The sequence below is a fragment of the Styela clava genome, chromosome 3 (assembly GCF_964204865.1).
Source record: "Styela clava chromosome 3, kaStyClav1.hap1.2, whole genome shotgun sequence".
NCBI classification, from domain to species: Eukaryota; Metazoa; Chordata; class Ascidiacea; order Stolidobranchia; family Styelidae; genus Styela; species Styela clava.
Window position 1 is genome coordinate 5,465,300 of NC_135252.1, and position 11,227 is coordinate 5,476,526.

Sequence of the window (11,227 nt, forward strand, 5' to 3'; positions counted from 1 at the left end):
TTTTTAGTTCTAACATCCCTAGTTCCCGCATTCTCATCTCAGGGCAGTGTTCAAGTCTAGACACGCTTTTTGGAGAGAACCGATTCAATCAAGTAAAGATATGGGTTTAATTGTTGCGAAACTTGTGCTGTCGGTGATTCAAGGCACGCACGAGGTTTTAGTGTACCACTACTAGCGTTTTAGCATTTGTAGTTATCACAGTCTGTAGTGTAGTTACAGTGTAGTTTCCAAGTGCGTCACATGTTCGATAAACAACAATATCTGTTTTTTTGTGTTTTGTCGAATGATACTAGCAGTCCATTATCACAAATTATCTCGAAACTGGGGAATTCTCATTAAAAAATCTCTGACGCCATCTTGTGGCATTTCAAAGTCCAGCATATCTGAAAAAATACACTCTTTGTTTTCTTTTGTATGCCACCATTCACGTAGAGACTTCACAACCATTGATTTTTTCTCTCCATTCATAGCGTTTGTTTTTTGTTGATGAAGCACTTGGCAAAGTTTGCAAAAGCTATGTAACTCTTTTTTTCCGTTTGAAATTCGAAATCTATCTTCTGCGAGTTGTGGGATGGCGACCCATTTACGCCACTGTAAATATTTTTCATAGTCTGCATCATTCACTGAAAGCTGTATCATGTATTCGACTAAATCCGAAACTTCTTTAAAGTCGTCAACATGAATAAAAGAGTTTTTGGGAGCCACTGCTTCAATATCTTTTTTCTCGGCTCCCCATACTATCGGGACCGCGCCAGAACGAAGTCCATTGTACCAGAAATTTTCTGTAATATAATCTTTACAGTGATAACCGTTCTCAAATGATAGGTAAAACTTATATTCTGATAATGTATCGTAGAACGATTCACTATTCTGTTCGTCTCCAATGTCTCTATCATCGAAGCACTGTCCAAACGTATCAAGATCCAATCCGGCTGCAATCATATCTTTGGCGAGCTTCATCCGACGATGCACAGCACAGTTACTTACCTAAATCACATATAGAGTAAAATGAATCAAAGGATTAAGTTCAAAAAAGAGAATCAAATTGATAATTATGGATACAAACACTATATTGTATTACCATATTACTGAAGAAGCAAAAAACTGCAATCTGCACGTGGGCCTATGGGAAGACGCCACGAACATACTCATTCTATATACACATGTAATTCATTTCATGGAAAACTGACTTTCGATTATTATAGTTATGCACATACACATTTATCTTAGCTTGTTTAATTCAATATTATGAGCAATTTGGAAAGTATAACATTAAAGTTCTGATTTTCAGCTGCATTAAATTGTGAAAAGTCGTTTCAGGTTTTGTACATTTTTTGATGTCGATTTAACAATTGGTTTCATAATCCAGCGTGCCCCATGTTTTTGAAAATGTAAAACACAAATGGATGCCACAAGAACTACATACCGCCCATGCAGCCATTTTCCTGCTTTTCTTCTTTTTCTGAAGTAATTCTTCAAGATCGAACTGCTTTTCATTTCTTAATTCTTCAAGAATAATGTTTGTACTTCCGTACGGAGCATAGATTTCCGAATCGCGTCGATAAGTCATAGTTAGATTGAAAAAATTGTCAAATTCTTTTAAATTACTTTTGTGATTTTTTTCAATTGACCACCACACATAAAGCTGCTCCGATTTTCTGTTTATGAAAAGCAATTTTTAACTGAACTTATTGTATCATCAGTTTTGATTAATTTAAGACCCTTTGCTTATTTTCATCTGTTCAAATTAATGTAAGAGCTCCAAATACTTGAAGTATGAGGTTCAATTCAGCTCTGGCCACAACAATGTCGAGCAATGCAAGTCTTACTAGGGCTCAATACCTAGATCATTTCATGAATTGTATTATTTGTGTATAATTGCAAACCTGTGTTTTGGCATGCTATTGAGACTGGCAGAATCAAAATGAAAGACGACAGCATCGCTCCTATTCACCAAATCTTGATCATAAGTTAATAAGCAATCGATTTCTTCCCCACACTCTTCCTCGTCAACTCGATAATCGTTTTCCATGCCCATAGGAAGATTCCATATCAATATTACTGGTTTGTCGACGTGGTGATCCTTGTGATACTTCACTCTCTTTTCCTTGTAAAGGATCTAAAATATATTTACATTTATTTTATCATGAGAAAATGAGTAGGCTATATGCGCAAATTTGTGTGTATATGTTTAGATATGAGCACTTCTGGTGATATGTTGTTAAAACAAGATTCGCATAAAACACTCACTTGAACATTTTACCACATGCTGTCATAAAGTGTTTTTGCGAAGAGAGCCTATATAGCCCTGTCCTGACCATCATATTCACAAAATAAGAACCGCAACAACAACATATTAACAAAACGATTCATATGTAAATTTTGTGTCCAATAACGTGGGGATTACTGCAAGAGCAGTACTTTTCTGGTTACTTAGATTCTGTTTACTATTACATTGCTTTGTATAATGTGATTTTCAAATTGCTTAAAGAAGTTTACTTACCACGCTACGCAGCAAAATCAGGTTCACAGCCATAAACATTCCAACGGCCAACGCTGTAATCCTGTACTGCTTTCTTGTAGTCACTCCCATACTTACTGATTTGCCCCCCAAAATTATCTCTGTCAAGTTATTCGCATGTTACAATTCAATAACAGTAGCATAATATAACGATGTATACATGTTAGTTCCTGAATGGCGAAGATTCGGTATGGTATCAGACGCAAGCATTGCCCTTAGGCTATCTTAGACATAACTGCTAGAAAAGCGATAAATTGCAATCGTTATTTCTGCTTCAATGGAAATTAATTAAATAAGTCCTAATGAAGATGTTTATTCATATGTAATTAGAGATTACAGGTTGAGCACAGGTAAGCAATTTGGTAAATACCAAATGAAGATCTCATTATATTTTGTAACTATTGGACACGAAATGGACCTATGGATCGATTTGTTATTAAGTTGTTGTTGATTTCTCTTTCATTTTTTGTTGTTATTGTGAAAAAAATGGTTTTCCTTTTAACTACTGGACTTCTCATTTAATTCATCGTAATAATATCTGTGGGTTCTATGGGATTCGTTTTTTAGTATAAATTTTTGCGTGATGACGTCGGCAGAATTAAAAATTGTGGACCATTTGTAGAAAGCCCGCCACTAATGCAAAAATGTGAGAATCAAGACAAACGACGTGACAACGTTCAAGTACTGCAGATTGCGATCGCCATGTTTTGAGTAATTGCGCGCTCGCCACCTTTAGTGTAATTGAAGAATGCAATACTTGATTCATTTGCTTCTGGATTCATCATCACCCCTGGCAAATGGTCACCGTACAGTGGAATTGGTGAACTTTACTGAATAATTACGAAATAGTATTTTAAAAATACAGTCCGAAATATGATATATTCCCGTAACTTTGTTTGTTTATTTCTGGCCTCAGCTGTGACGTAATGTGATTACTCAAATGATGAGTAGCGCGACAACTCTTAATTAATCCCGTCTGGCTTACCAATCGCTGCATGGCTGTGTTAACTTGTAGACGTTTGTTTAGGTCATATTGTTAAGTTGTGCTGCTGTTCTCAATAAACGAAGTTTAGTTGTAAGCTAGTTTCTATTCTGAGCAGATAGCAATTAAGCAACGAAACACTAGCTAGGTCTGCACTTTTGTGAATTTTTTATATGTGTGTTTGCTGGTAAGGGGGCACTTGATATTTCCATGTTTCAAACTTTTTTAACAGTTTTGCTCGTTTTTCATTTTTAATTTATGTGTAATATGGAGTTTTAAAAATAAACTATCTATGTACCTATCTAGATATTTTTTTGAAGCGGTGAGGGTTATTTTTATTGCATAAAAACAAAATCCAAGACATGCAAATAACTGAAATTACACATGTTTCACATATTCCCGTAGCATTCTTTCACTCTCTTAACTATAACATAAAATTCCAATATTTATTATGTAAAGCTAATTCGTTCTGATTAATTGCATACTTTTTTCGCTTTCTTTTACACTTTGAATGAAGTTTTGAAAAATGCCAAAGATTGTTTGAATACGCTGAAGTTTACTCCGTTATATAAAAACCCAAGCACAAATTAACATAAATTTTTTAAACATGTTATTCGAAGGGTCAAAATAATCTAAAAATGTCAGATTGTCAGTACTAAAATTTAGGTATTGATTAACTTGTGTCCGAAAATCTTGCGTGATTTGGACAATTAAAAAATGGATAAAGTAGGTCTTCAAATTGCATTTTTCACGAAATCCACGATCAAATCCATAAAAAACATTAGTTAATTAACACAATGCCTTTCAGAAAATTTTTTGCTTGAAAAGATCTCAGTTTAGTTTCAATAGTTTAGTAAAAATTTATAGAAAAGTGTGACAGTCGATTAAAGCCTTTAGATAAATTTATATTTTCTTTCCAAAACCGCTGTTGTTGTTGAGTTGTTTTTTGGCGAGGTCGTTTTACAAAAGACTGTGCGCACCGTGTGGCGGTTGTACTATCGCGATCTGGTGCCAGTCGAAGACTTGAAGATATAAAAATGTGCGTAAATGCTACTTTTGCTACTACTGTTACAAGCTGCTGATTTCGAAATTTTTGATTGACATTTTTAAATATAAATATATACAACAAGTCACTGCAAACAATTTAAGGAAACTTAGTACTGTATCGTCTGTATGTATTTAACATTACAATCAAAGAGCATTATCATTTCCATTACCATTTCGAAATACTTTGGTTGAAGTCGAATTTGGCTATTCGATATCACTTGACCACATTTGTAGAGTAGATTTTCACTAGAAAATGAAACTGAAAATAAAACACTTGGAATCTTTCCAGCTTCTACATTTACAAATCCATATTTTCGCAGCTTGTAGAGCAGAAGAAAGGATGGCTACGGCCATGAAGTGTACGCTTCGTTCATGTATTGGCAAAAGTCAAATAGCAGGAGATCTGGATGTTCCTCTTTGCAGGTCTTCTAAGTTTCTGCGATTAAAATCTTCCCAGGATACATATAACAAGGAAGTTATGCTCAAATATGTGGACACGTAGGGCAAAACTAAATATTTTATCATAACTTCCCCGAAAATCATAAACCGTAACTTACCAGCAACCGTACCGGAAGCCGAAAAACTCGGCTACACCACAAGGACTAAACGGGAAAATCTCAGAGACAACTCCACTACACAGGTTACCGGTGACGGTACTACAGGTACTGTCACATATGTAATACCAAATCAGGTCCCACAGTCCACCGTTCCTCATGAAGAACTTCTTATTTTTGCTAAGCACCAGATCCACCGGCAATCGATGATCATGGGATCAGCTGATATGCGTTCGCGGAACCGTCAAAAAGTGGCAAATTTTGGTGACGTCATAGCACACAAAAAACGATTTACATAGAGCTCACAGAAATATTTGAAATAAATAAAAGTAATAACGTTCTAGAGAAAAATTCCATCCTTATTCACTGAAAATTCTAAAGCAATTGGTCCAGTAATCAAAGAGAAAAGCGACTTTTCCACTCATTTTGAAGAATAAGAACAACAACATAATAACAAAACGATCCATAGGCCCACTACGTGTCCAATATTTATTAAACGATCCATAGGTTCATTACGTATCCAATAATACTACATTAATACATCCTTTTGCAAATACGAAACAGTCTCTTAGTAGTTGAAACAAACTTTTCCTCCTAAAATTGTACGGGATTGACCCCTCTAGACGGATTGTATTATTGAGCGTATCACTCTTTTTGAGAGATGGGCCTTTTGGACTCTTCTTTGTATTTACCATATTGTGATATTATTTGTGTATTTCCCATTGTAATATTTATGATACAAATTATGTTCGCTTGTGTGCACATGCACTTATGCATCGTAAAGTCAACTACAAGTACAACACGCTATAAAAATATCTTTGTACGTTATTACTTATTGATTTTAATCGGTAAGTATGTTGATAGGTATTTGTCTGTCTGTTTGTCTGTTAGATGCACGCGATATCTCACGAAAGCGAGATTGAATCTGCTCAAGATTTTGCATGTGCATTCATCATATGTCGGACCAGAATCCTATTGATTTGTGATGAATTACGTCGTATAATTAGCGAGTTATTAATTAATTAGTGATGGGACACAAGGTGTCACTATGGAGTAAGAGCGCTGTTTTGGGGGTTCCTCTAACTTTCGATCGATAAGTCTTCGGTCTCTGACCGATATTCTTGTCAGTTACTCTTTAGCTGTTACTTCGGTACTGTAAAAGATTTGGAGCCAGTATTACTTCGTTTCTGATTTTCGTGTTCGTATATTTGAACATTGGTCTCTTGTCGTCTCTGTCATGATAAATTGTCCACTAACAAAGCAAAATGCACCGGCAGAACACTCAACTAAATAGTGCTGTGAGCGTGTAAAAGAAAGCCATGAAAAAAAAAAGATTGAGTACCACTGGTCTAGACTAGAGCAAATTAGTTTGTTTCAAGTGTCCCACGCTTGTATCGCTTGCCACATATGTATCCATTCTCCCATTTGTATTACTCGCACAAAGGCACAAAACACATGGGGACAAATCCAATTATAAATAAGACAAGCGGAAAAAAGCTGAATCCCTAATGAACGAGAAATATGTGGATAAACACTTAATAAATCAGATGTATGTGAATAAAAAACCTAGTGATTTAAATGTATGCGGATAAAACACCTGACGATTAAAATGTACGTGGATAAAACACCTAATGTTTAAGATGTATGTGGATAAAACACATAAAGATTAATATGTATGTAGATAAAAAACCTAATGATTAAGATGTATGTGGATAAAACACCTAATGAATGAGATGTATGTGAATAAACACCTAATGATTGTGATGTAGGTTGATGAAACACCTAATCCATGAAATGTATATGAACAAAATACTTGATGGATAGAATGTATGTAGACAAAATCTTTTAGTGAATGAGATGTAAGAGAACATAACATTAGGCGAATTAGATGCACGCGGTTGATAAGGGACAAGTGAGTAACACACAACACGTGAGTAAAGTAGGACAGGTAGGTCACGGAGTGTTTGAGACATCGATATCAAGGTAGAACTCATACACATATACTGTCAATCAATTATTAATACACAGCCATTCATCACTACTTAGCTTTCTATGTCGATCTCGTAACAATGAATTTCAGTATGTCACGCTCTTTGTTCTGAAATTTTAGGAAGTATCCTTAGTATTGGGCTTTTATGTTTTTAAAGTGACTGTTTTTCATGTTTCATTTTATTGGACACGAAATGTACGTATAAATCGTTTTGTTATTATGTTGTTGTCATTCTTGTTCATTTCCTTGGTATTAGTATTTTTCTTGTTGTTGTTGTGTCTTGCTTTTCTCACTAACTACTGGGCCAATTACTTTCAAATTGGTTAAAGATTGAAGGCAATTACTTATATTTATTTCAAATATTCCTGTGGGTCCAATAGGATACGTTTTTTGTGTGCAAAGCCGTCGAAATCATAAATTGCGCACCTTGTGGCGGTGGTTTACTGTGACATGTGGCATATCCGTACAAATTCGTTTTGCCATTCTTGACTATATATTTGAGCATCGCTCCAAGTCTGTTGTTCAACTTAAGTTTGGAGTGATAGTCATTCAAACAGAGTAAATTGTGAGTAACTGCAGGAATAAACTTAGTCACTGATGTCAATTATTGCAATAATAAAATCTCAGCAACATAGATTGAATGTTCTATATGGGATCCGACTTTTTTGGGTGTTTCTAGTATATATTACGCGCACATAAAATCACACTATATCACTCAATATCCATATTTGGGTAATAATACCAGTTATTGCATATATTCGTATCCTTGGCTGATTGTGTATACCACGTTGACGACATCCTTCTAAAATGCAAGCAATGGTATCTTATAACTCAAGAAACTGCCTGTGACGTCTGGTATAGCACTGGTAGTTTTCAACAAAAAATATCAACTTACAATTTTTGAGAAATATATAGAATCGGTTGGAGGAACACAGCAACTTTTGTAACATTCCGAGAAAAGGTGGTGGGGGCTATCGCGACTGCGATCGGCTATTAATTTATCGAACGCTATGTTATAAATCAAGTTGTCTTTATTTCTTCTCGTTAAGGACTTGTTTAAAATAATTGCAGCAAAGTCCTTAGCCTACTCTATTATATATTATAGATATTATAGAATAATGATAGCAAAACTTGCCTTTACTCTTTTTAGTCCGGCAGAAAAGGGGGCCTTTTTGGCCCAAGTTTGATTTCAGACATAAAGTATTTTTTATTTGTGATTATTCATCTTGGGGTCATTGCCCATCATTTCTACATGGGTGTGGAGTTTGCAGCCTTGAGCAATTTTTTTTACGGCTCGATATTTGTATTAGTGTTTTCTCGTGAAACCTGTGCATCATAATGACGCACAACCTGAACCATAACCTGTTACAATACTATGTTCAGGTTGTGCGCAATCTTGGTGCACAAACTACGCAAGCACCAAATTTACGAAGAAATAAAATCAATACCTTTTAGGTATTTATTGAGATATTTGTATTAGTGTTTTTCGTCAAACATGTGCATCATAATGACGCACAACCTGAACCATAACCTGTTACAATACTATGTTCAGGTTGTGCGCAATCTTGGTGCACAAACTACGTAAGCACCAAATTTACTAGGAAATAAAATCAATAACTTCTAGGTATTTGTTGAGCACAGCTTTGGGTCGCGACCCATATACAGTATATGAAAATACTGTCGAAACATACGCGTAAAATAAAGAGTACTATTTCAAAATACCCGTTTTTGTTGCAATTAACAACACAAGCCTGCTAATGCAGTCGCCATTTGTTCAAGTGGATATACACCCGGTGGAGAACAGTCAATTATTTGTTAGCGAGAATTGTTATGCAGCGGGATGATCACGACGACGCAGTGAAAGATAATGATATCACGAGAACAAGAATGAGAAAATTGCTACATTTTATAGTATATCCCTGGAAAAGAATGTAGTTCATTCTTATGTTCCATGCCAATGCTCTTCAAACTACCAAAGACTCTCAACACTTTTGCTTCTTCTCTTCTATAAAATTCCCCCTTTTAAGAAAACCTGTCATGAACTAAAAGAGGCGACCGTGCTTCTCTTGCCTGTTGTCATGCTGTCCCAGGAATTCTGCTACAACAAAAATTTCACGAAAACGAATTTTTAAATTTTATGGTTTTATTAATATTCTCAACAATGAATGATATACGGGTGGTAAAATGCCAAGTTATTCCAACAACATGATCATGTTTTGCAATTTACAACCAATATTTTGTATGTAACTTTGTTTGACAGAGCCCCAAGAGCTCTAACTACAAATATCAAAAATGTGAGGCCAAAAAAGTCACACTACAACATTGCCAAATGTACTGTATTTACCATAGATAACAGGTTTACCAAAAAGAATTACATGAAAAATGTTAAAATAAAGATCAATTCAGCAATATATACTTGGTGATATGCATCTGTTGATGATTTCATGTGTTTCTTTCGGAAGTTTAATAACAGAATTAATTGTGGTTGTTGGGGATGTTTTAAAAAAAGGTTGCATGGAAAAAAGGTTTTCACAAAATGTCAAGGTTTGATAGTAGTAGAGAAGTAGAAAAAATACTCCCATGTTTTTTTTTTCATTTGATAACCACGCCACAGAACTTCCCCGATAAGTATACGCAGCAATTGCGAGAGGCAGAAATGCCAAGATGGGATTTCATCGCATTGCAAACCAATATTAGCAATTCTTATATATATTCGCGCAATCCCATCTGAACAGCGTGGAAAAGATTATACCCATCTACACACTTTAAGAGCTATGTCAGATGAGCGTCATATTATCGAATATCAGTAAAGGAATAGTGCAATGGGAAAAGACATATAAGGCGGAACTTTCAGTAGTATGCAATCAAATAATCTTATTGTAGAATATATATTTAAAAACATTTCGTCACGCCAACTGCAGTCCGAACCTTTTGTCTCTGGCTGAGCTTAGATACCAATTAGCACTCATATAAACTGGTAAGACTGTAAGAGGCACGCGATGGAGCAGATACTAAGAGTATCCATTCCCCAGCTGTCATTTGAGTGGGTACTGCTGTTTTTATTGCAGATGTTACTGATCTTTTTGTATTAAAGATTTACTGGCATCACCGATTTAAGGATGTTGGAAACCAACCAACCATATTACAAACATTACTTTCAACACGCGGTTTGAATGAATAAAAAAGCTGAAACTAGTATTCTTTAGAACAGCATACAAATTCTATGGAATGAAACCATACACAAAAGCTCGTCAAAAACCTATAGCTCAATAATCAAGTGGAATTTGATGCATGTGCGCAAAAATGTGCGCGTTACTACGTACAACCGAAGCACGCAGGAAAATGTGTGTGATGTACTAGTATTCAAAACGTTTCACTCAACTGTGTTAGCATAACAGGTGTACATCTCGGTTTCGCACACGCATACCTTCTATCTCCACAAGGATATATTAATTCTGCCAAAGTCAATGCAGCACTGAAAGGTTGCGGTTTTCCCAAAAGAAAACACGTTACACATCTTTAGATACCAGTGGATGGTTTTACATGGCCTTGTTCGGAGTGAAAGACGAGGTCAAATATTCCAATCCAATTCAACTAATAAAATATTTCCCAAGTCCCTAAGCTTAAACTAGGAAAACGAAATGCGCGCAGCAACGCAAGTGTAGTTTGAAGAGCGCAATAGAAAGTGGCTAGATGCTGTCGATGGATCTTGGCTTGTATTAGTGAAATAAACTACCATTTATTCAACTAAAATTGAATTTCTGACATTGTAAGAAGATTCAATGTTACTATGTATGCAAAACTAAACCATGTAGTTATGAAATAATTATTTTTAACAAGAAGGCGCTCCTGAAGTATTTGTACCAAGATGACGCACAACCTGAACATTGTCTGTTTATCAGGTTAGGGTTCAGGATGTGCGTCATCTTGGACCGAATACTTTAGATCCACTTAAAAAAATTTGCTCAACATTATATACTCCACACCCACTTGGGTATCATTATATATGTCATATACATTATATCTAAACAATAAAAAAAACTTTATGTCCCAAAACAATGTTAAGGCCCAATTCTGCCGGACTATTTCTAGATTATGGAACAATTGGCTTATGATAGTAGGCTAAGTTTTTT

General features: G+C 35.4%; 1 protein-coding gene across 1 annotated transcript; it reads right to left on the reverse strand.

The window, feature by feature from the left end:
- Positions 1 to 291: 291 nt before the first annotated feature.
- On the reverse strand, positions 292 to 2,677 carry LOC120342992 (4-galactosyl-N-acetylglucosaminide 3-alpha-L-fucosyltransferase 9-like). Its single transcript, XM_039412054.2, has 4 exons — positions 2,504 to 2,677; positions 1,887 to 2,119; positions 1,427 to 1,658; positions 292 to 987 (listed from the first exon to the last, which is right to left on the reverse strand). The coding sequence occupies exons 1-4, from the start codon at positions 2,591 to 2,593 to the stop codon at positions 304 to 306; spliced, it is 1,239 nt and encodes a 412-aa protein (XP_039267988.2). The 5' UTR covers positions 2,594 to 2,677; the 3' UTR covers positions 292 to 303.
- Positions 2,678 to 11,227: the final 8,550 nt, after the last annotated feature.

Bases quoted from the DNA above. Each gene is read 5' to 3' on its own strand.
- LOC120342992 (XM_039412054.2), bottom strand. From the start codon at position 2,593: ATGGGAGTGACTACAAGAAAGCAGTACAGGATTACAGCGTTGGCCGTT. The intron at 2,120-2,503 runs GTAAGTAAACTT...AATATATTTTAG, and splicing joins TGATTTTGCTGCGTAGCGTG to ATCCTTTACAAGGAAAAGAG. The intron at 988-1,426 runs GTATGTAGTTCT...TATGTGATTTAG, and splicing joins GGAAAATGGCTGCATGGGCG to GTAAGTAACTGTGCTGTGCA.